Source organism: Propithecus coquereli, unplaced genomic scaffold, assembly GCF_000956105.1.
Source record: "Propithecus coquereli isolate 6110/MARCELLA unplaced genomic scaffold, Pcoq_1.0 Scaffold18, whole genome shotgun sequence".
Classification (NCBI taxonomy): Eukaryota; Metazoa; Chordata; class Mammalia; order Primates; family Indriidae; genus Propithecus; species Propithecus coquereli.
In genome coordinates, this window is record NW_012142745.1 from 5,834,777 (window position 1) to 5,860,073 (window position 25,297).

General features: G+C 43.6%; 1 protein-coding gene across 1 annotated transcript; it reads right to left on the reverse strand.

Moving 5' to 3' along the window:
• Positions 1-675: 675 nt before the first annotated feature.
• On the reverse strand, positions 676-24,445 carry SERPINE2 (serpin peptidase inhibitor, clade E (nexin, plasminogen activator inhibitor type 1), member 2). The gene is made up of 8 exons (XM_012642551.1): positions 24,165-24,445; positions 21,328-21,555; positions 15,935-16,132; positions 7,984-8,182; positions 6,273-6,373; positions 4,830-4,916; positions 2,388-2,471; positions 676-1,428 (listed from the first exon to the last, which is right to left on the reverse strand). Exons 1-8 carry the CDS (start codon positions 24,421-24,423, stop codon positions 1,391-1,393), a joined length of 1,194 nt encoding a protein of 397 aa, XP_012498005.1. The 5' UTR covers positions 24,424-24,445; the 3' UTR covers positions 676-1,390.
• Between the last annotated feature and the right edge of the window lie 852 nt (positions 24,446-25,297).

Below are 25,297 nucleotides of genomic sequence, written 5' to 3' on the forward strand. Positions count from 1 at the left end.
ACAGCAAAGCTCAGCCCACTTTACAAATAAGAATTACAAATGGCAAACTGATGGAGTGTTGAATGTGAGGTTTTAATGTATAGTTAAAGAGTGACAAGTAGAACTCATGGGCTAAAAAAAATGCTTTTAAGTTTTGATAAATGTTTTAAACCATTCTGATTTAGGTAAGACTACACAAATCTTTAAGAAATTAATGGAAAAAATCAGGCAAATGTTGTTATTTTAGAATTGTGATATTTTAGTGCAACTTGGAAAGTTATTCCAAAACCAAAAATGGTCATTTCAGAAAACACTATAGACTATCACCAAAAAATGAAATATTCACTGTTCTCTCAGATTTTCAAAGTACATTAGTACCCAGCAACTTCATTCTGTGCTTGCTACAAAATCCCTATCCTTGCTGAGAATACTTTGCCACTGCTTGAGAGAACTGCAGTTAAGTTTAGAACCAGGATCACTGCAAGAGTTACTCCTTTGAAGGGATCTAAAAACCAAAGTGTTAAAGCAGGGAATAGTGTTTGATTGCCAGGTTTACAGGAAAAAGAGGAAAAGTCCAGGGGCCTTGAATTTCCCGATGTTTGCCTAAGTGCAAAGGTTTATTACAAGAGGCTGAAATATTTTTTTTTTTAAAGTCTCAGTTTCTTTTGTATTTTCAAATAGTAGAGAAATGGCTTTTTTTTTTTTTTACTACTCATAACACTTTATTTTTACTTTGTACAAAATACAAAAATGCAACTCCAAAGAGTACAGACAAGTAGTGACAGGCACACTGCACAACAGCAAACCTTGTCTAGCAAGACATTAGTTTTTTAAACTTTATTTTAGTGAATACATGCATTATATAAAACAACAACAAAAACACACAAAGAGGCTAGAGATTTCCTACTTCTACCCCCAAAATAATGCTTGCTATTAAGACTTTGGACGGGGGTGGGGAAAAAAATTAAAAAGGCAAATAATATTTTTTCCATAAAAAAGTAAAAGCTACCATAAAACATCTTTTTTTTTTTTTTTTTTCTGTCACACTGATTAAATTTCTTCTGAAAAGCCGCACATATAAACAAAACAAAACAAAAATCCTGAACTGGACAGACAGCAAATACTCAAGAGGGCTGTTAACCTAGGTAACAGTTCAGTAGTTTAAAGAATCTTTTAGACATTTTGAAGCTTTTCTATTCATTCCTCAGTACAGTGTTCCAGTCATCCTGCCCTTTTTTCCTTCTAATACCTTCCAGAACAGAAATGCTTGCATCATCGAGCCTGTTCCTAAGAACTAGTTTTGAGAAAGAAAGCCATGTACAAAAATATTTAACAGAACTATGAAAGATGTAGGAAAGGAGTCTTTTCTTCATGGCAAAGTAGTCTTTGCATGGTTTCTTTTGTATACTCTTCAGGGTTTGTTTATCTGCCCCATGAATAAGACAGCACCTACAAAATTAAAAGGAAACGATGTATGACTCTGTAAATGAATAATCCTTAAAATAAGATGGCAGGGACTATATTTAAGGGAGGGGAAGGAGCCATGTTTAACCTATTACTCAGTAGTACTGACCCATAGAACTTTCTTTAATGATAGAAATGGTCTATATGCTCACTGTCCAATATGGTAGCCACTAGTCACATGTGGCCATAGAGCACTTGAAATGTGGCTAGTGTGACGAAGAAATTGAGTTTTTAAAGCTAAGGTTAAAGAGCCACATGTGGCTAGAAGCTGCCACATTGGACTGCTTAGCTCTGGAGCACACTAATCATAGCACATTAAAGATGCAATGAGATAAAAGGATAAGGAACTATCCTATGTTACTAATCAAATAAGATAATAACCTAAAATCTATTAGTGCCTACTCTGTACCAACATGAAGCCAACCTCTCCACAAAGACAATCTTATACTTCATAATTGTACTAAGAGGTAGGAATTGTTGTACCCTTATTTTAAAGATGAAGCTGAAGGCCAGAGCCAAGTTTGAACCCATGACTCACAGAGCTAAGATCTACCGAATTAATAATTCCCATGTCATAACAATAGAGTGGGCTTACAAAGGTTGAAGATGTGTAGCTTCTGGCAAAATTTACAGCATTTATAAAAATATGGAAAAATCAATAAATGTCAAAAATGCCCCAAAATGCTAAGCCTCTCGACATGTTAAAAATAGCAACAACCCCCAAAACCTAAAATCCTGTCAGTGTTTAAAAGATTCCGTCACATTCTATAAACACAGCCTTTACTTTCCTATCTCTTTAATGTGGGTGGCTGTGTTATTTAAAGTGTTTGCAATTATCGACACAAGGAAAACAGATCAAGGGCAACACTGTTGGATATAACTATGACTGCCATATACCTTTCTGAAGTCAAACGCGTGAACAATAGAGGAGGAGAATGACTTACCTGTAGGATTGTGTCGGATGAAAAATAGAAAAGGTCTGTCTACTATAAACCAGGGAGGCGACGACCTTGCAATTAGAATCGCAGCTATGGGAAGAAAAGGGAAACGTGTCATACACCCAGTGTGAGGTCAGCAAGGTGGTCAGCTTGATGGACCCTCAGATGCTGGTGTTTGAGGACACACTTAATGCCTGTCCCGCAGGCTGGCCGTGTGGTTACAAGCTCAGTGGTCGCCATCTATTGAGCACCTACCATGTGACAGCCCTTTACATTACTGTCTCATTTATTCTACACAAGCACCATCTTCTCTGACAAACATACTTACTCCTCATAGAGTTTTGATGAGAGGTAAATGACATGAAACATACTAAAGCTCTTAGAACAGTGGTGGCCACTAAATAAACACCCAGTGCATATTCACTGCTGTTATTAGCTATTTTTTATTCACATCATCTGCTTTGCTGACGAAGCCCCCTGGTCCTTTTTTGCCTACCCAAATCCTTTCTGTATATCAAGTTCAGCCCAATTTTTAGCTTTTTTGCCTATCCTTTCTCCTTTGGTACATCATTTAGGTTTCCTTTGTATGGGCAATGCAGACCACTCACCTGGGACCTACTACCTTACACTGCTGTTCAACTCATCAGGTGTAGACATCTGACTTAGATATCAAACGTCTTTAGGCTCACAGGTCTCAGCCATTCCTCTGCCATGCTTACCAGTGCAGGCTTCCATTTAGTAAGCCTGAGCCAAGGCCTGGAAGGAGGGTAGGCGTATGGCCTTCCTACCACACGCCTGCTGCAATGGCTCCGTCCTCTTCCTCAAACCCCTGGGGAGCACTGACAACTAGGGGTTGATTTTATGAAGGAAACACCTGCAGTTATGCTGGGGCAAACCACTCCTCCCAGGGTTATTAAAAACAAATAGTTAGTAGGTGTTATGACTGACCTGTATTCCCCTAAAATTCATATGTTAAATCCTCTATTCTGGCTATATTTGGAGACAGTACCTTTAGGGAGGTAATTAAGGTTATATGAGGCCATAAGGGTAAGGTCCTATTCCAATAGGAGTGGTGTCATTATTGGAAGGGGGACAGACACTAGGGATATGAGGACACAGTGAGGAGGTGCCGTCTGTAAGCCAAGGAGAGAGATCTTATGTGAAACCACACCTGCTGACACCTTGATCTTGGACTTCCAGCCTCCAGACTATCAGTTCTGTTGTTTAAACCACCCTGTCTACGGTATTTTGCTATGGCAGCCCAAGTAGACCAAGATAGCAATAGCAGGACCTGGGCAGTTACACAGAGCCTTGTACTATGATTGCTTTAGTACTCTGAATTGCTGTCTTGAAATTCTTGATACATTCTGAACAAGGGGCTCTATGTTTTCCTTTTGCACAGAACCCCACAAATTATGTAGCTGGTCCTGATAGTTATGCTAATTGGCAAAATTGGTCAGTAACTTTGGCAAAATTTAGATGTCACTTACAATCACCTAGAAAACACAAAGAACATCTTACAATTCCAGCTGTCTTACTCTAGATCTTTGTTTTAAATGCTATTTTAAAGAAATAAAAAAACAAATGTTTATTTGAGAAAAGCAATAAGGCAAGTGTAAATGGTACCTTTTAATGACCAGAAATATTGGACCCACTTACAAGTGTAGCAAGATTTTCACTTTATGAGCTCACAGAGTTTTGCCAGATCTAATCATCCAATCTCATATGGATAATTAGGGGGGAAAAATTATCTTAAGATTGTTCTATTTTCTCCTTCATTATATAAACCACTGAGGAGAAAGCAGATGCGGATGTTCTAATTGTCAAGGAAGGCTGCATAGCAAGCCTGCCACAGTTCAATAGAAGCTAATTCTTTGCTTTGTCCTTGATAGACCTAACTGGCTATTTTCCTATAAGTACTTGCTGTTATTTTATGTTTCAATTTGAAGATTTTTATTTTCTGCCAGTAAGAAGCCAGAATGTGCTTTATCCTCCTGAGAGCAGGGGTCAGCAAAGTACTGTCCTCAAGCCAAGTCCATGGGGACAAATCTTGTTTGTATAAATAAGGTTTTATTGGACCACGGCCACATGGTTCACTTGTATTGTGTATGGCTGCTATCATGCTACAACAGCAGAGGTAAGAAGTTGTGATGGAGATAGTATGGCCTAAAAAGCTGAAATACGTACTATTTGGCTCTTTACAGAAGTTTGCTGACTCCTGTCCTAGAGGAATTTCTCTCACTGAGATGCTTTACTTTAATGAAACAGATTCTGAGCTTCTTGGATACAGGTCCTTGATCTGTCTGTGCTCACTGCCATCTTCCAAGGGTGAACCCACAGTGTCCGGCTGGAAACAGGGCTCATTACATATATGCTGAATTGGGGACTGAACGGGAGTGTGTCTGCCTCCCTGCCAGAGCTAGCCCTGCCATGGGACCCAACGCTTACTTGTAGCTGCTGAAGCTTTGGTTCCATCTTCACTGACTTCAATTTTTGCTTTTTGCAAGATGTGAGAAACGTGGAGGTTTTCTGACCCTGTTTCCAGAAAATAAAACAAAATCGGCATTTGTGTGATATGCAGGTCATCATTTGGCTGGAGAAGTAACCTCAAAGCCATGGCAAATTCCAATTCTTCAAAACTGTGAGGAGATGTGACCTCTGACAGTCCTGGTGATTGAAGGCTGCAGAGAGCTGTCACTTGTGAATTTCAGTCCCTGCTAAGTAAACTGTGATACTCACTTCTGGGGAAGGAAGCCCAGGCCCCAAATGTTTTAGTGCCTCTATCAGTCCAATTTTGATCAGTAGAATTTTGTGGAAAAAAAAAAAAAGAAAATAGCAGAGATTTTAAAAGCCCAATTTTCCAGAGGCAGCAAGGCCATACTAGTATTTTTCAATCACAGAATGGAGACCCCGAAGGGATTTCAGACAGCATTTACAGATGGGGAAACTGAGGCCCAAAGTGTTAAGAAATTTGCCCCCAATTCATACAGCTAGTTAGTGGGAGAGTAAGTGCTGACTTTTCACAACCACTACCATTCACGTTATGGGCATGTTAGTGAGAGAGTGTCGCGTATGAGAAGAGTTTAGACTGGTGGAGGATGGGATGCAGAAATGCATTATGTCTCAGGGACCTTCTAGTGAACTCACTTGATGTGCCTGATAGAAGTAAGCAAGTATTTGAGAGCTCAGAAATCTTGATTTTTTTTTTCAAACAAAAGGAAAGAGTTCGCATTTGAAAACCAGGAGAAACTAACATCTAAATGAGAACCAAATTTGTAAGTATTAATAACAGAGGCAGGCCGGGCGCGGTGGCTCATGCCTGTAATCCTAGCTCTCTGGGAGGCCAAGGCGGGCGGATTGTTTGAGCTCAGGAGTTCGAAACCAGCCTGAGCAAGAGCGAGACCCCGTCTCTACTAAAATTAGAAAGACATTAATTGGACAACTAAAAATATATAGAAAAAATTAGCCAAGCATGGTGGCGCATGCCTGTAGTCCCAGCTACTCGGGAGGCTGAGGCAGGAGGATCGCTTGAGCCTAGGAGTTTGAGGTTGCTGTGAGCTAGGCTGATGCCATGGCACTCTAGCCCGAGCAACAGAGTGAGACTCTGTCTCAAAAAAAAAAAAAAAAAATAACAGAGGCAATACATGAACTACTTCTTTGTGTAGTCGCTGGGGCATCACAGGAAATGTACATGCAAAATATAGGGATGAATGAAGTATGCTCATTTAGGTGATGACAGTTGATAGCATCATTTGGTGATATATCAAATTAAACCTTGGACAGTTTTAGGGCCACACATTCCTAATTCTGACCTTTTCTTTCTAAACAAATCAAAGACTCAGTCTGTAACATTTTCTTCAAGTATACAAATAAGTTTTAAACTGAACATACTTGTTATTTTTGCAAAATTTGCCTTTGATGAATCAAACATCTCGGTAACACCAAGAACTTGCAGCGGCTCCTTCAAGTCTATCTGTGCTACGGCTGTGAACCTAGCACAAAAGCAGAAAATAAGGGAAAAAAATCACCAGGCCATAAATGATGCAAGTAAAATCTGAACACCAATCGGAATTGTTTCTTAGATTTTAATCCCCAAATTTAAATACCAGGTAAGTAGGCAAAACTCATCTCTCAAACATTTAGTTGGCAAATGAGCAGTACATACGAGCAGGAAGTACGGGCATTCTCACCCTCATGTGCAGCAGGGTCCCTGTTCCAACACTTCGGAAGAGCTACACAAGCACTTCTTTTATACTTATGTGGATGTTTAGGGTATTATTATATCCAGAGATCTCCCAGTACTCTGGAATATCTATAGTTCTTCCCCATATCTAACTACAGTTCTTCCCCACATCCATTTTGACTATGGTAAGAAACATTATCCTTAATAGGACTGGAGATAGTCAAAAGAGAGGCGACACATTCCTGATAGTTCATGTTGGGAGTCTGAAAGCATTTTACTGTTAAAACAGGAGCAAACGTTAGGCATAGGTGATATGGTATTATATTTGGGTATAATATGGGTTTCTTGGATATTTGTGCCCTACCTGGCCTTGGGGCCATACATATGTAAATGTCAGTTATTAAACCTATTGTCAGAGGATGGTTTAACAGATTTGATTTCATCCTGTAAGCCTCCTCCTGTTCCTCACCAACGCCTACAATGCCATCATCTTATTCATTTATATCACACATTGCCTAGTTGAAGGCTTAATTTTACCAAAAAAATAATAATCTTGGGAGGATTACGAATAATTATTGTGATTGTATTACTCTGATTACTTAACTCAGTGACTGAAGAATCAAAATCTATTAGAACTCTCTAGTACCACCGAGGGCTGGGTTGTTAGAAGCTCTGGAGAGTGGAAGAGCTAATGTTGAAAAGTTCATAGAAAGGGGACAACATTCGTTGCCTCCCTCACAGGTCTGGACAAAGCATTCTCTGACCTCTCAGAAATTTAGGATTCATATAGAGTTTGGGATTACTTTTCCCTTGGCTTCAAGTCATAACAGCTCAAATGGCATCTATATTTTACTTTTAGGGTATAATAGAAAAACTGCCTCAGATACTAATGTAAAAATTCTGCCTGGATGGTTTCAAAATATTTTTTTATCACCTAGCTTTTGGGCCTTGGTCTTTAGCAACTTTCAGGTAAAACTTAAGAAATAACTAAAATGAAGTTCCTTATCAAAACACATGGAACTCTATTAAACTTTCTTGTACTTTCATTTATACGACATATACATGTTTTTCAGTCTTTTGAACACACATGTATTTTTGAAATACACATATGTTTTTAAGTCTTTTGAACAGAATGAGGTATGTTAAAAGCCATCACTGGGTCATGAAGAGTTTGTACTCATATGGAGGTTCAGAGACCAAAGCTGCCTTCTCTCTTTTATCATTATCTTACCAAACCAGCAGCAGGGATTTAAAAAAAGCTTTTAGAAAAGCAAAGCCTGGTATTCCCACTGTGCAATTTCTGCAAAATAAAATAGGCTTCGTGACGTGCCATATTTTTGCGTCATGTTGTCTGGTATCCAGTACAGTAGCTACTGGTTGGACGATCCCCTTGTTGTCTTGCAGGGGGAAGCCACTTACTTGGGCAGGACCACCTGCACCCTCTTGGGCACCATGGTGCTCATCCAGCTGTCTATGGTCTTGGTGCTGATGTGAGGGATGATGGCCGACAGCGGGGTGGAGCTCTCGGTGGGCAGCGCGATCAGCATGCTGACGCTTTCCCCGTGGTAGGGCAGTTCGATGAAGTTGTACCATAAGTCGTTGGGGGTGCTGGTCGACCCTAAAGAAATCAGAGGCAGGTTCAGTGTATCCTTGGTGGCTCCTAGAAGTGGCATAAATGCTTGCTGGTCACCAGGTGGCTGTAGAGGGAATTGGGCAATTCAACTACAGAACTTCCCTTTTCCACAAATAGCTTCCTTAGAAGGACGAAGATAAGGACAATTATTTCTTCCTTCCCTCATGAAGAATTCTCTTTCTCCAGTCTAGACAGCATGCCTTTGGGCATCGCTAAAATCACTTTAATTTTGTTAAGTAGAACTTAATGAGATCATATAAGGGCACTTAGAATTCAGTGCTTTGCAGGAAGTTTAGCCTTATATGAATAAAAGAATGAACTCAAGCTGCCTTCAACTCATTGTTTTTTAAAAAATTTAGTTCAAAAAAATAAACTGTATGTGTATATTAAAGTACACAACATGTCGTTCTGGGATATACATGGATAGTAAAATAGATACTTGAGTGATGAGTGCAGCAAATTAACATACCCAGCATCTCACATGGTTTCCTATTTTGTCATCATTTTCGTGACAAAAGCAGCTAAAATTGATTCATTTTGCTGGAATCCCAAGTACAGTACAAGTTTATCACCTACAGTCCTCATTTTTGATGAGGGTACATGTGAAGAGAAGGGAAAGGATAAACGGCCTCGTTGTTTAGGGCCCACTTGGTGCCAGGCCCCCACCAACCACTTCAACAGATTTAGAATCTACAGCACCCCACGAGGTGGACATAATGGGCCCAATCTTGCAGTTGAGGGGCCACCTTTGGAGAGATTTAAGTTACTTGCCAAAGGAACCCCACTGACATGTGGGGAGCCAGGAGAGTCTAATGCCAAAGGTGACCTTCTTCCTACTTCACTCCCTGGCTCCCTACTCACTCTCTACCCATTCCAGCAACTACCATGATGGTTTTCAGAGATTTCATGGTACTTCTGCTTACTAGTGAAAATCCAAGAATGAGTTAAATCTGCATTTCTCAAAATGTTGTCTAGAAAAAACTCTACCTGCAAGATGCTCTGTAGACAAAAGAGATTCCATTTCCCAGCGAGCTGGGGGAGCGCTGGACCCTTAATGCTTCCCGCAGATTCATAATGTACACCAGGACCGTAAAGGCTCTGAGACAATCGGAAGTAAAGGAAAGTGTTTAACCCCATTTATCACCATGTTTCCCAAGCTAATTTGATCTTGGGACTCTTTTATTTCATGTAAGATATTCAAAATATCTAGCAACCCTGAGCAGCACAACTGGGCACTGGCCGATTAGAGTGGGGGAAGGCGCAGTCATGGGTGCCAGCCAGTAGCCCAGCGAACAGGGCCCAGAGGGGTTACGAGCCCCCTGGGGGAAGGCGTTTTCCACAGCTTTAGGATCCTAGGAGACCTTTAAGCTAGGCATCTAATGAAAAGAGTTATAAAAATTAACTAGGTGAATGGAAAACCAGCATGTCTAGATTCATGGCGGATTTCTGAAATGTTTTATTAAACACTTCAAACTTGTAAAGAAGAACTCTGGGCCCCTCGTGACCTGTGCCTCCTTGTATGTGGAATGGAGATACCACGGTATCAAAGTGTGTGCCTCACAGGGTTGCTGTGGTGATTAGACGAGAACACAATATATAAGATGCTTAGCAGGCCTGGCCCATGGTTGGTGCTCAAGGAACGTCAGCCCTCTCCTCCTCCTCCTCCTCCTCCTCCTCCTCCTCCTCCTCATCTCGGAGGACAACACAGCTGAGAAACAAGAAAAGGAGAAAGCGAGTTCCTTTCATCATCTTCACTGATCTTTCCTTGGGGGACGACCTTTGCTAGTCACCGCATTTGAGACAGGGAACTTCAACAATATGCCAGCTCTCCACAGAAGGGGGTTAGGAGGGAGGGACAGAGGGAGGAAGGAAGAGAGAGAAAGACAGCAAGGGAGAGAAAGGGAGGGAACTTTGCCTTTGTTACAAAATTGGCACATTAGCCATAAAATCTGATAAACATAGTGTAGCGACTAGAATATAGGACACTACAGGATGACACCAGTTTCTCCTTCAGGAAGAAATAAACGGGCAACTGGCAGAGTTGCTCAGTCTCTCTGGGTCCCGCCACGCCGTATATTTGCCTGTGGGACCGTTCAGTAACCTGGTGTGGCCTCAGCTCTGGATGTGTGCCCACCTCTCTCTAGCCTGGCTTCCGTCTGGGGCTACCTAAGAATCGAAGATAGGATTCCTCATCTTTACTTTTAGCCATGTAATAAAATACTCTCAGCAAAAACTGAAAAATCAATGGGAAAGTGAGAAAAAAAAAACCACTTCCTAATGAGCTCTTTAATCCTCGAAGGAAACATTAAGTCCCCACTCTGGCAGAGCTAATTTTTAGAAACTGTGAAGTTTGGGAAGTAGTTAATAAATGACTGCTCCAGGGCATGAAATAAGGACCTGGAGGCTTTAACTGCTTCTGGACATGTTTACTGTTCTGATAAGAAGGAGGGAGGTTATGGATAATAAAAAATTATGAGCTGGGTGTGTTCGAGGAAGGGAGACAGCAGCTACGTTCACCAATTAATCCGTCCTGGACCGGATCCGTCGTTGGCTGGTCAGTGATGCTGATAACCATGAGCCACTGTGCATCCAGTCACTCATTTCTGCCTGGTGACTGATTCTCCCCCTTCCTGGCTCCACTTCTGCTCCTGGCCACAGCAGCTGATGACCAATGGCGGCCAGGATACTTCCAGACATACCCATGCTCATCTTTATGTGGTGGCTTGAGGAGCAGGGAGATAGAGTAACACCTTTCCTCTCTTTCCACCTGGTCACTAAGGTACTGCTTTCACGGCATCCTTTTATGGAGGACACAGGCCGAGGCTACGGACACGAGCGCTGGAGCTTTGGGACCTGCGTTCAAATCCTGCACCTGCAGCACCCTAGATCTGGGACTTTGGTGAGTTCCTTAACTCCAAAGGCTTAGTTTCCTTATCTGTAAAATGCTACAACAATAGTGCCTACCTTATGGAGTTATGAAAATTCAGTGAGACAAGATATACAAAGTGCTCAGCACAGTCCGAAACACGGCAAAAACTTCCAACTACTGACATAAGAAGCTTTGTAAAATACTTCACTTCTTGAATTTGAGGTCACTGCTCATAGCCTAAACACAAAATTGACCCACCAAGGGGAACCGCCCCTGCTGCAGTGGCGCACGCACGGCTCTTAAGCGGAATGAATCAAGTAAGGGAAAGGTATTTGGGAGCCTTGTGTCATAGCATTGAGCCCCTTTTTATTTTATTTTATTTTATTTTATTTTGAGACAGAGTCTCGCTCTGTTGCCCTGGCTAGAGGGAGTGCCGTGGCGTCAGCCTAGCTCACAGCAACCTCACACTCCTGGAGCCCCTTTTTATTTTAATTTTCATTTAATAATTTAAAAAATTTTAAAATTATGATGGGTACATAAATAATAGTTGTGTGTATTTATGAAGCCTCTTGTCCCAGAGTTCTTCCTTTTAAAATGCTCTACCCCGAGCTCTCTTTAACCTCTGGAAAGTAGACTGTGTGTTCTTTAACGAGAATAACTTCTGCTGTATATAAAACTGTGAAGCAGGTTCACTCATTCTGAAAAGGAGCAGAGATGAAAGGTGATAGGAAGTCTTTCCTCTTAGACAAATGGCGGTCAACACAACTTTTCATGACACATAACAGGTGAAGAAGCAAGTACTAAAAATGTGGAGAAGACTTAAAATTTCCCATAAGTGGTGCTTTTGGGGTAACCCAGTTTTTTCTAGAAAGCCCCTAAAGAACTGTGACTCCCACTGAGAGGGCTACAAGGGAGGGCATCACGAAGCTCACCGAAATGTTAAGGACTTTTCTCAGCCTGTAAAATCAAAGAGAATATCTTAAATATTTAATATCAGGAGAGCTTTCTAGATGAAAGTTCCTCTGGTTTCCTTCTACTGCAAGTAACTATGGATTTCCTGAGCTCTTAAGGAACCCTTCAGACCATACTTTAGCAGAAACTGAAATATACATTTTGGAAAAATAGTAACAGATCCACTGCATGCAGTAGTCTACTGTATGTATACAACTATTATTTACGTACCCATCATAATTTAAAATTTTTTTAATTATTAAAAAAAAATAAATGAAAAAAATCAATAAATGAAAAGGGGCTCCGTGCTCTGACACCAGGCTCCCAAATACCTTTCCCTTACTTGATTCATTCTGCTCAGGCTGCACGGGCTGGAGTCCAAAGGGACTTTGGGGGAGGTGCCGGGGAAGGAGGCCTGGCGTAAGCAGCTGGTGTGTCGGTGCCGTTTGCTGCTGAGGAACTACAGGGGAGGCCTAGACAGCAAGGGCAATGATACGTTTAGTCTGTGCAGCTAGAACTTAGGAGACAACCAAACAGAGCAGTAATGTGAGTAGACAAGTGTGAGCTGGAAACTCAGAGGAGAAAGGACACTGGAAATATAAATTTGGTTATTCTTCGTGATGTTTTTCAAAATAAAGACTCTAAGGTCTAAATTCATAAACATAATAACAAACAAAAAAATCACAACTTCGACTCAGCAATTCCTATTCAAGGAAAATTACCTTTATACTGATACCAGTATGGAAAGATTTATGTACAAAACTACTCAGTGCAGTGTTGTTTATGATAGAAAAAAAGTAAATGGCCACCCATAGTATATTATGATATGTTTATGCCATGCAATATTATTATGCAGCTGGTAAAAGGGTCAAGAAAATCCTCATGAACTGACATAAAAAGTTTTCCATGATATACTGTCTGATGAATAAGGCAGATTATAGAATGGAAATTACAATGTAATCCTTTGTATGCAGAAAAGGTTCATAAGATACATTTTATAAATATCTGTAGAAAAGGTCTCATATATACCTGGCATTTAATAGGGTTTTTTAATCCCAGGAAATGGGATTCTAGGGGAATGTTTACTTACATACTGTGTATTTAAAGATTTTGCAGTGAGCATGAAATACGCTTCCATTAAAAATGATTTTAAAGCTTTTTTTTTTAACAGGAAAGTTTCTGTCCTTGAGGTGCTCATACTTCATGGGCACGAGTCAGAAGGGTTTTCTCCTCCTCTTCTATTTTCACCCTTGCTCCTGAGTGTTACCATGTGAATCTTCTCGGGGATTTTCATGGCATCTTGGGGGAAAGTGTCAAGAAGATGGATAAACCGAAAGACAATGTTTTGGCAAACTGACCAGCAGTAGTGAGGCCTGGCTGAGGCCCAGGAAACATTCGACCGGTGGCACCACAGGCCGTGGGAACCTGGGCAGGGCCGCCTGAGCCTGGCTGTGCAAGCTGGCCAGAGTGTGAGGGGACCGTGAACTGCGGCCACGAAAACACGCCTGCTTGGGGCCACCACGGACCTTCACAGCCCCACCAAGACAAACGTGCCCTGTCTTAGCATGACAAGCTGCTTTGTTGTCCAAAGCAAGAAACCAGGGAATGTATTGACACCCTCATGCTCTGTGGCATGGCCCAGGAGAGGATCTGGGTCCAATTCCAGGTTTTATTGACCCGATCACAGGCACAGAAACGGGGGGTGGCGAGAAGGACAACACCAAGCTGTTTAGAGTGATTACTTGTGAGGGAATGAGAACCGCAGTGAGCAGGAGACGTTCCTATTCTGTTCTGAATTCGGTACAGATCAGTCAGGGTGGGCAGGAAACAGGTAAGACATCAAACTGGGTCATTTCAGCAGAGTTTACCAATCATGGGCAGAATACAGAGAAACAGTACAGGCAGTACCCTGAGCTACAGTCAGTGGCGGTACCATTGCCAGCCGTAGGCTGGGACTGGGGCGGGGCAGGGACTCAGAGAGAAAGGGCTCTTGGGCGCACGCCTGGCAGGAGTCGAGCCTTTGGAGGAGGGACGCAGTGCCCCAGTGACTCTATGCCCCAGCCCCTCTCTCCTCTCTCACCCCTATCGCACCTGCTGGCCCCCACTATCGGACCCAACAAGAGCCCACAGAGCAAGGGAGCCGCTGATGCGGCCTCCTGGGGGCTCAGAGCAGGGTGGAAGCAGGTGGAGAGGGAGGCGTGAAGCAGAGAAGGTGAGGGAAGACATAGCACACGTGGGTTCCGTGGGGTTGGACTCTGACAGCGAGAATGCATTTGTGCGTTACTTTCTACAAAATACACATCTGTATCCTTAGACAAATCAGCTCTTAATTGAAAAGCTACCCAGAGCTGTTACTCTCTGGGAACAGCCTATACACTCAAGAAAAGCATGTTATCTTCCCATAAAAACAAACATTTTAATCTTCCATAGGAATGTCTGTAGAAGCCTTGCATTTTGATCTTGAACTAATAGCTTGTCATTTTTTTGGCCAAAGAAACATACAGTGAATGAGGCCCCCTCGCTTTGTATTTTTTATGGACTGTGGAGTGTGTACAAAAGATTTACCTAAAATAAAATCACTTTGCCTTGCTACGAGCCAGTGGCCGTGCTGCTGGCGTTCCAGCAAAGTCCTCTTGGGCAACTCAGCCTGGGGGTTGGTAGGGTCAGGGTGAGGCTGCTTTTATTATTCTCAGTTGCTCGGGACAATACCTTTCTGTGGGGCTTTAAGGTACATATAATTTTTTAAAGAATATTTGTTCACTACATGTCAACATTTATCCCAGAAGCTGGACCGATGACTGAAAGTGACTTTGTTTATTGTGTCCCTCACATGAGTCAGCCTTTCATTTCAAAAATCAGGCAGCTGATGAAATGTTCAGCTGTGTTTGGAGCTGATATAAACTGAATATGCAAAGGTAATATTTAGGACCCAAATGTCTAGGTGTAGTCTGGAGACATGACGACTAATAGAGGAAAAAAAGGATTAAGTTAAATTGGACCAAGAGTGCTTCGATGAAGCTAGATTTAAAAAACAGTCACCGGGCTTAGTTACCTATGCCGTGGTAATGACAGCAGACGTGGGTCATTTTTTTCCCTAGCTATAGAACTGACACATCCTCATTAAAAATAAATTCAAATTCAAGTAAAGAAAAATAATTCATTTGAAATCTTACCACTATTAACATTTTTACTGAATATCCTCCAAGACCAATCTCTATAGATGTGTGAATATTAAGACATTTTACATAAGGGAAACGCATTGGCATTTGTTGTTCTATAACATGTTTTCTGAAATCAGCCATATATTACGTAATCTTTACGCCTATGTAAATCTAAACCTAATGATCACATGTCCACTACATATTTGTATCTGGCTTCTATTTATTTGCTCGTGTGTGCTTATCTGCAGAGCATAAATTCCCTGGAGCAGGACTGCCAGGGCAAGGCCCCTGGTGAAGTCCTTTAGACCACAGGTCCCTGCCATGAACGGTGCTCAAGGGGGCCACTTCCGCCACACCGGAATCATCACTGGGTTTTATCAATCTTTCTAATTTTTGCTAACCTCATGAGTGAAAAAGAAACCTAATTTTTATGTTTATTTTTAATTTGGTAATGTTACTAATGAGTTGACAATGTTTCAATATGTTTAAGGCCCATTTATACTTCTTATTTTGTGAATTGTCCTTTCATCTTTAAGTTTGCAATCAAAAAGCCCGCACACGCTAGGTCTTAATTCACAACCTTTGCACACAACGCAAAGACTTACCATGAGCTTTTTAAAAATCCTGCCTCTCAGCGCCCTGCCCTGCTCCCCACTTCTTTAAAAAATAAAAAGTCAGATTTGCTCTTGAATTAAGCTAACGCACTCAGGGGCCTTTCTGACCTTCTAGAACAGGCCTCACCAAGTGTGAACTTACCGCAGCGGAACACAGAGAGCTGGGCCAGCATCGGCACTTGGTAGGATTTCCCGTCGGCTGCCACAAACGTGCGTTTCTTTGTGTTCTCAGGTTGAAACCGTGATTTCCACAAACCCTTAAAATACACCGCATTGACAAGGACCAGTCTGGTGAGCACCCCATCGATAAGATCTGGGGACAGCAGGTTGTCGATCATACCTGCGAAGTCAAAGAACAAACAAGGAAAAACCCTCAGGACTGGCGGCTGCTTTGAGGGCACATGGTAGCTGTTGATCAGGTAGAATGAAGAATCAAAGGGATTCTTAAAGGATTTTAAAAAGAAACTTTTAAAAACACACTTTTGTACTTTCCAGTTTTTCCCCCCTCACTAAAAATTAAAGTTAAAAACAAGTTAAAAGTCAGAGAACTGGAAAAGATGTTAGAAATCCCTAGTTAGAGGTTACCAAACTTTTCATCGAGAAATTCTTTTACTACCAATTCCCTGTAAGCCCAAGCTTTTGAAGATTTTACTCAATCAAATAAGCTATACTTGATAATTAATATCCTTAATTTTTTTGCTAATTAAGTGACTGGCAGCGAGGGTTTTTGCTCAGCACAAGATGAGCAGTTTGTTTTTTGTTTGTTTCGAAGTACTGGATTGATTTAATCCCAGTCAAAAATAAACATTTCAGCCTGCCCAATGTTATCTAGGGTAAATGTTTTATTTCTCTTAGGATTTCTCTTAACTTTTCTTAACATTCAGAAATGCTGAGGATTATTTTGGAATCCCTGGATATCACAAGTCTCCATAACTCACTAAAGAATAATTGAAACTAAAAATCGGTTTCTGTATTTATGAGTCAGGCACCGACCTAGGCGCTAATATTACAGAGATTGTAAGACAGGATTTTGAATGTTCTCATCACAAAGAAATGATCGATGTTTGAGGTAATGGATATGCTAATTACCCTAATTTGATCATTACACATTGACTGCATGTATCAAAACGTCACGTTATACCCCATAATGTGTACAATTAATATATGCCAATTAAAAATAAAATACAACTTAAAAAAAATAGATGGGTCTATCCTAGAAGAACTTCTAATTTTGAAGGAAAATGCTCTTCACAAGATATGGGGAATGGTCCATCTTATTGGTGTCAGGAATGAAGGAGCAAACAAAGATCCTTCTAAAGTATTATCTGTGGTTGAAGCTTTGGTTTTCCATTTAGCCTCCTTTTACTTGGTCTTTTAAGATTCAGTTGTGAGAGAGAAAGACAGAAAGTGTGTGAGTGTGTGTGTGTGTGTGTGTGTGTATGTGTGTGTTTTAATAGGGCTTGCTATTAAAAAATAGTTTACTGCATTTTTTTTGCCCAAATATATATGTAGGCATATACAGATATATACAAATACAAAATATAAATGCAAGTTATATTACTTCAAATGGCAAGAGTAAAACCAACTGCTTCTGAAGAAGCAAGAGTATCTAATTCAGCAGAGAGAGCTTTAAGTTCTTTTAAATGAAGTTACCAGAGGATTCTGGCGTACAAGAAACAAACGTTTAAATAAGTCATGATAAATAGGCACACTGAAGTTTCCCTGACCCACTCACTACTTCCACAAGGGGGCACCAATGCCACCTGAAGTCAGGAAGAGGAAGGAGAACACATGAGCTATAAATAGCCATCATTCAGTTCGGTACAAGGCTGGCCTCTGCCCACGGACTGTGCTGTGGGAAAGGAGTTAGAACTCTATGCTCTCCCACGAGCAAGCTCATTAGAATTGGTTCCCCAATAGTGAGTGTTCTTTCTCGCCTCTGCTGGAAACATGACCCCGTTCGGTTCTTACTTGTTCCTAAGGCATAGCTCAGTGGTCCCTCTGCTTCTAAACCTCTGATCCTCCGTCCCACCTCTCAGAAGATGCCTCTCTTCTCGGTTTCTGTAAAGCCCAGTGGGTAGCACCACCACGACACCTGTGGCATTTCGTTCCGGCCAACTTTAACGTGTCTGTCTCCCCCAACTAAACTGAGAACTGCATGGGAACAAGCACTCTGCCATTCATTTTTTCTCACTCCCACCACTATGTTCAGTATACAGTCAGTGCTCAACAAGAGTCTGAAGAAATCTCAGTTCTTTTTCGCAGAGACAAATAATGCCTCCAACTGCCACCAGTAGGACTGAGATATAATAAGGGGCTGTGAAGATATAAAGAGAAAAAGAAAGGATAAAGAGAGAAGGGTAAGAAATGCATAGTGTGGAGGCGAGAAGGCACATGGAAACCTGCCATCCATGATTGCCACAAATGTGCATCCATCCATCCATCCATCCATCCATCCCTGGATACCTACCTATCTACCATATGTCAGGTACTCGTTCTTTTAAAAAAATTTATTCGCTTATTTACTTTATTTGTATAAATTTATAGGGTACAAGTGTAATTTTGTTACATGGATACAGTTCATAGTGGTGAAGGCAGGGCTTTCAGAGCTTCCACCATTGGAGTAACGTACATTGTAGCCACTAAGTAATTTCTCATTGAACACCCCCCCAAAACACCCTCCAGCACTCTCTTAAGAAAACAAAAGGAATTCTGCCCTCAAAGAGCTATGAATTAGAGTGAGTTGGGGACTGACATAAATAACTTGGAAAACTACAAAGCTGCAAATTTAACAAATACCTTGAAGTGGACGTACCCAAGGCTATGAGGGCAAATAAGAGGCAGACCTGACCTTGCGAGTGAGGTCGGGGCGGACGGGTTCCTTGAGGAGGCATTACATGAGCCAACAGCTATAAAAATAGCTCCCGCCGGTTGAACATTTACGAAGGGCAGGGCACTCTGCTGGGTGTATTATTCGTGTCCTCACGGCAGCCTTAGTGCTGTCAGAATTATTCTAATAGGTAGTACCGTTATATCTCTCCATTTGACGGATGAGGATGCTGAGGCACAGGAAGGTTCGGTAACTTGCCTGAGGCCACACGGCCAGTGTGTGGCAGAACCGAGATTCCACCGCAGAACTTGTGCTTTTAACTCTCACTCTGCTCCCGTGGCGGTGCGGAGATGAGTGGGCGCCGACGAGGAGGAGGCAGCGACGAGGAGGAGGCAGCGGGACTGCGTGCGCGGGGCGGGGGGAGGGTCTGCAACGTGACAGGAGACGGGACGGGGGTGTGGGGACTGGGAGGAGGCCCGTGTGGCTGGAACGCACAGGACACGAGGCTGGCAGGTCAGACCATCACGGGGACACTGCAAAGGGCCTGCACGGTGCACTCTCCCACTCTCTTAGGGAACGAACGGTCACCTCCGTGGAGCAGGCTCGGCAGTCTTCTAGACACAGGCTGTGGAGCTCCAAGGTCCTTCTGAGCTTCGTCATGTAGCCAAGTACCTCTCCGTGGGGCAGGTCGCCCCCAGCGGGCAGTTTGGAAACTTGGGGAGCATTTCCGGTCGAGCGGAACAGTGGCCAGAGATGCTCCACGTCCTGCAATGCTCGACACAGTTCCACACGATGAGGCACCGTCTGCTTTTCGCGTGACTTTCAGATGCCCCATGGATATCTGTGTCAGTGAGATGCCTCCTTACCTGAGCCCAGAACCTCGCTCTTTTTCACATGTAAATACAAAGTATGTATTTTTTCCATGCTTTTAATGTATAGTGAATGTGCCAGGAATGTGACTACCATGCGAATCCAATGGAGCCTGTACTTTGTTTGAAAATTTATAAAGAGTTTTGCAGCGTTTCAGAAAAACTTACGTCAGCAATGGTAACACGGCTTGTGGTCACGTGTCCCAGTACAACGTACCTGCCTCGGTCAGCTTGTATAGCTGTCAACTCCCAATTATTCTCAGAATCTGACTCCTTTTGTTATAGTCACGTGTAGTTATGCCCCAGGGTTTACCTGTCTAACCATACACACAAATTACTTTTGTTGTGGTTTCCTTTGTATGATAGTTTGGCATTGCACTAATTTTTTATAAATTTGCGTAGGGTATGTGAGCTATGGGTTGCATTTCGGGATAGCAAAGACAGTATGGAAGATATTAGTGTAAAACAGAAGAGTTGGGTCTGATAGGGTCGGCAGCGCTGCTAGGGTCTCCACGCCTTCCCTCCCTGGCACGTTCGGGTGCTTTGCAAACTGTCAAGCGGTAAAACTAACGTGGTTTAATAACACATTGCACAGGCAAAGAAGGCTGAGAGGGCGCAGTGACGTGCCGCAGTCACACAGTCTCTCGCCACAGAGTCAGGACCAAGAACAGTCCTCGTGCTTCTGCTTCCAGACACTCTCCTTGGGCCTGCGGCCTCCAGCAGCCCGGAAACACCACCGGATGCCCTCGTGTTTACTGGGCCCCTGACCATTTACGGCTTCTGGGAGGGAGCCTGAACTGCGTGGTCCGGGCCCCGTTGGAGAGGGATGCCGTGGATTTAGAAAACCACCCCGGTCTCCTCCACTCCTCCTGGGCATTCTTCATCCACCTCGCCGCTAGCTCTGCTGACGGTCCTCCACCATGCGGGTGCGTGACGATGCTGATGGATGGCAGAGACAGACTGGGGGTTGTAACTCCTTCCTCGGAGATTCTGATTTAGTCTGGGGTCCAGGGATGTGCGTTCTAAACATACCGCCCAGGTATTTCTGACACAAGTGAACCATGAACTGCACTTTAAGAAACATGCCCTGAAAGGCCAGTTTCCCCCACATTTTGTCTTTGGGCTTCTTCTCCCTATTGAGTCCCTTTTGCTTCCATTCTTGTGACTCTAACTCTCCCTTCTACGAAAAAAGGTGCCCAAATCTGCATTTCCAGCCTTCATGGTCCTCTGCTGTTCCAGACCTACAGCTCGTACTGTGTGTTTCCACCTAGACCTCTGGTTTAGAAATTAACAGGCTTAAAACACCGATGTTAGACGTTTCTTCCATTTAAAGGGAGAAAAGACACACGTAAGTGAGTAATGGTTATGTGCTACGGTGGAGGGGTTTGTAAAAGGCACCAGCACATGCCAATCCTAACGATGGCAGAAGCAAAAGGCCTACAAGGTGAACAGAGAAATATAATGAGGTAGTCATTGCAGCAAAGGGAACAGCAGACATAAAAGCAAGAAAAACCTTTAAAACAGACAAGCACCTGTAGCCCAGGACTCTGGCCAGGCCACACGGCAAGGACAGGAGACAGCTGGAGGGGCTGTAGTCCGCTCCATTGTCTGAACTACAGGGAGAAAACCCCCCAAGGGCGCAGTGAGCAGCGTGAATGGGGAAAGAAGAGAAACTGAGTCTTGGGGCCTGCTGAGAAAGAAGAGAGGGACCAGAGCTCACGCGGGTCCAGGCGTTTCTCAGTGGAAGGGCCACGGGACTTGGGGACACTGGTTAGAGTCTTGGGGTCTAAGTCACACTTTCATTCACAAGGTTTACCAAATATTCCGGCCACTCACCCCTGGTTTCGTTTTTAACCCACACATTGATGGAATCACAGGCAGAGGCGGGGTCCTCGAAGTCCACGTTCCGGACTTCGCACTGAAACACGTCCTTGTTCCTCGTAACGAAAGGCGCTTCCATTTTAAAGCCATTCTTGACAAACACGGCGTTCGCCACTGTCACGATATCTTTGTTCTTCTTGGAGACGATGGCCTTGTTGATCTTCTTTAGCACTTTGCCAACTCCTAAAGGAGAAATCAGAAAATACAGCAATATTTCCATTAGAATTTAGAAAAGGTTTTAAAGAAATCTTTTGTATTACAGCCAATAAGAATAGCATAAACATAAGTGAGAGCAGCAAGAGACTAAGTCTTCTGCTTTCTCAGGGGCCTGTTTCTTAAGAAGGTGGGGTGGGGTTACTATTAAAGGTCTGAAAAAGCAATTGGCTTCTGCATCAAAACAGGCACATTGGGTGTTGTTGACACCTTCCCAATGTAGACCTTATCCTCCCGGGCACCAGGTGGCCAGGAACGCTGGCACACCCCTCAGTTCTGCAGCCGGGGAAACAAATTGAAGGGAACTTCCTCATTCATCCTCTCTCTTGTCTAACAGTATTAAGCGCTATTTCCTTTCTTGCCAAAGATTTAACAAGGTGATTTCTTTTTTCTGTTTTGGAAAAAAAAATGAATAGAATAAGCACTACAGAGACTATAAAAAATTACCATGCGCCACCATCCAGAACAATGTGATTTTTACTTGGTATCAAGCTCGAAAAGTAAGGAGATTAATTTTATGGCAATGTAAGCTTTATTTTACACGAGCCATTCATACATGCTCCATTTAGTCTGAGAGCATGAAAAAGAGGAAAATAAGTTAAGGATGAAATGTATTTCCGCAGAGAGCTCAAATTACAGATCCTTCTTCATTGTTTGGGGTCTTTTCAAAATGACACTGTCCCAAAATGTCCTACCAGAGTCACCCTGATGGTCCCCTGAAGAGCCGATTTGTGACTCTGTGCATCTTCTTCAGACCCCTGACATGAGGCAGGGCAAAGTCTCCCCACGGTCCTCAGAGAGGGGACTGCACAGGGCTTCACAGTGTGCATGGCCCTTTCTTGGACCTCTCCTGACCACCTCACCATCGTTCTGTGAGGCAGGCCCATTTTATAAGAAAGGGAACAGCCAGCTTTGGAGGCCAAGACATTTCCAAGGCCAAGTACCATCCAGGGGTGGGGAACCTGCAGGTTCAAGGTTGCACGTGGCCTTCTGGATCCCTGAGTGCACCTTTTGACTGAACCCAGAATTCACAGAACAAATCCTATGTCTGTTTGTTCTGTGAAGTTTGGATTTGGTCAAGGGGCTACCCTTGGGGATCTGGAGGGCCACATGTGGCCTTGAGGCCGCAGGTTCCCCACCTCTGACAGGCCAATATCATCACAACTTCAGAAATAATGACTTAAAATTAATGTGGGTCAGCATTAAAACAAACAACAGAAGTCCAGTTGCTATTTTGGAATGGTACTGGCCGACAGGGCCTGGATCACACTAAGAAAGGCCATAAATTTTAGCGGTGATTCACCACGAAGTTATAAATTACCAAGAGTTTTCTGAACTTCCAAGCAAGGGACAGAACAGTGTGTTCCAAGTATTTAATCCTTCCATGCTTCTAACAGGTGAACAAATTGCAAACTCATGCAGAAGTTTAATCTCGCGTCAACAGAGCAGTGTGGTTTAGGCATCTGGGGCTGGCAACCCCAGAGGCCACGCTGAGAACAGAGTCAAAGGCAGGCACGGAGGGAGGCACTGAAAGACACAAATCCCTACCGCTCTCATTGCATTCTCCCGCCAAAGGCTCCAATGCAGTCAAGATTCTCAGAGCTTTGGACTGGCGGTGGTGCAAGAACACAGGCAGGAAAACTCCCTCCTCTCCAGCCTAGATGTGAATGGGCCTTGCTCAAGGCCATGGTGCATGCTGGTGGCTAGTAAGAGCCAGGCCTGCTACCGTACACACCACGCTTGTGGAAAGGCAGGTGGGAGATGTCTCTGGGTAAGGACCCTGAGCTGAAGCAAAACGCAGCACCAGGAGATTGTATGTGTGTAATTCAATAGGCAAAAATAGGTTTTTCTTTCAATAAAACTAAACTTTTTCATTGGGCCTTGCTTTAAAACAATTTTTTGAGCTTTTCATTTGAAATAATTATAGATTTATAGGAAGTGGCAAAGCAATATGCAGGGAGGTCCCATGTGCCCTTTGTCTAGTTTTCCTCAATGTCACCGTCATTGTGTCAGGAAATTGCCACTGGTGCAGCCCACACGGCTCGCTCTGATTTCACTTGCTTTCCATACGCTCCTGTGTTTGTGTGTGTGTGTGTGTGTGTGTGTGTGTGTGTGTAACTCTATGAAACCTTATCACCCATGCAGATTCGTGTGACGTCACCACAGTCAAGACCCAGGATGGTCCCAACACCACAAGGCTCCGTGGTGTCCCCGCAGCCACCCCATCCTGCCTTCCCTGCTCACATTTTACAAGTTACAGGTTAGCCCTGGACACTAGGGAGGTGGGTGAGACAGAGTTTTCTCTGCAGGGAGGAGTGGACTGGAGCACTGGGAGATCCAGCGACTGACCCAAAGCCCCACAGCTGCAGGACAGGGGACCAGAGTCTGGGTCTCCCATCTTCCAGCACCACAGCAGCTGGCCTTGAGAAGAGGCTGACCCTAAGCTCCAGATCTTGCCAGCAAAACCCCATGTGGCTGCTCTGCTTCTCAGGGCTGTAAGCAAAGAACAAGCCATAAAGCTCCCCTGACACAAGACTCTTGGGCAAAGGCCCCCGTCAGTGAGCGTGGTGCGCACGCACCGTTCACGCTGTATCTCATCACTGTCGTGAGCTGCTTCTTGGTCCTGCCGTCGGCCCCCAGCTGAAGCATCCCCAGGACCGACGCGATCCCGTGCGGGGAGACGACGATGTTGTCATAAGGCCTTGACTTGACGATCTGATTGAAAACCTGGATTCCCGTGTCGGAGCCTAGTTCCTCGAGGGACAGAGGGTTGAACTGGGAGCAGATGGAAGGCAGAGTCACGGTGGCCAAGAGGAAGAAGGGGAGATGCCAGTTCATGGTTCCTTCCAGCAAAGACGACCTGAAAAATTAGATTAAAAAAATTTAAATTATACTTAAATGAAGACTTCTGGGAGGACTACTTTGTGCTCAACTAGGTATGACACTGTGCTTGGCATAACTGAATGCCACGTGACTAAGATAGAACCGTGCACATTAAATCAGTCTTCAGCACACACCCTAGGGAGGTGGGGAGGGAGAGGACGCACACTTCCATTTCTTGGCTCCTTATCATGCACCAGAATCTATATTAGTCATTATTTAACTCTCATAATCCTTCGTTCAATGAAACCAATATACAGTGAGGGCTCCCTGTGTGCCAGGCCCTTTGCTAAGTGCTGGGCATGTGATGTAAATAGGATAGACTAGAACCCTGCGCTTGTGGAGCTCACGATCTGGAGGGAAAACAGAAAATAAATCAGCAAGCAATCAAGTAATTTCAGAGAGGAATAGAAGCCTCGAACAAATAGAACAGAACAGAATAGAGCAAAGGAATGGGAGTGAGTTGGGGACTAGGGCTGGGGGCCGCCTCTGCCGTGGGAACATGGGTGACCGGAGCTGAAAGGCCAGAAAGAGCTGGTGGGGGAAACACGCGCTGGGCAGGGGGACAGCGGGGCGAGGCCTGAGAGGGGAATAAGCTTGGTGGGGGAGAGGCCAGTGTGGAGCGAAGTCAAGGACATGGAGGACAGAGGCGGGACGGGAGGGTGAAGCGGAAGGAGAGGCTGATCTGGAATGGCCCGTAGAGCCTGGCGAGGCACTTAGATTTCATTCTAAGGGTCACGAGAAATCACTGGAGGGTTTTAAACAAGGGACCCTCAGGTTGCTATGACTATGTTATAACCACATGCATGTGACTCTTAGCAGAAGCATATTA

Bases quoted from the DNA above. Each gene is read 5' to 3' on its own strand.
- SERPINE2 (XM_012642551.1), bottom strand. From the start codon at position 24,423: ATGAACTGGCATCTCCCCTTCTTCCTCTTGGCCACCGTGACTCTGCCT. The intron at 4,917-6,272 runs GTATGTTCAGTT...TTCTGGAAACAG, and splicing joins AAATTTTGCAAAAATAACAA to GGTCAGAAAACCTCCACGTT. The intron at 1,429-2,387 runs GTAAGTCATTCT...TTAATTTTGTAG, and splicing joins CATCCGACACAATCCTACAG to GTGCTGTCTTATTCATGGGG.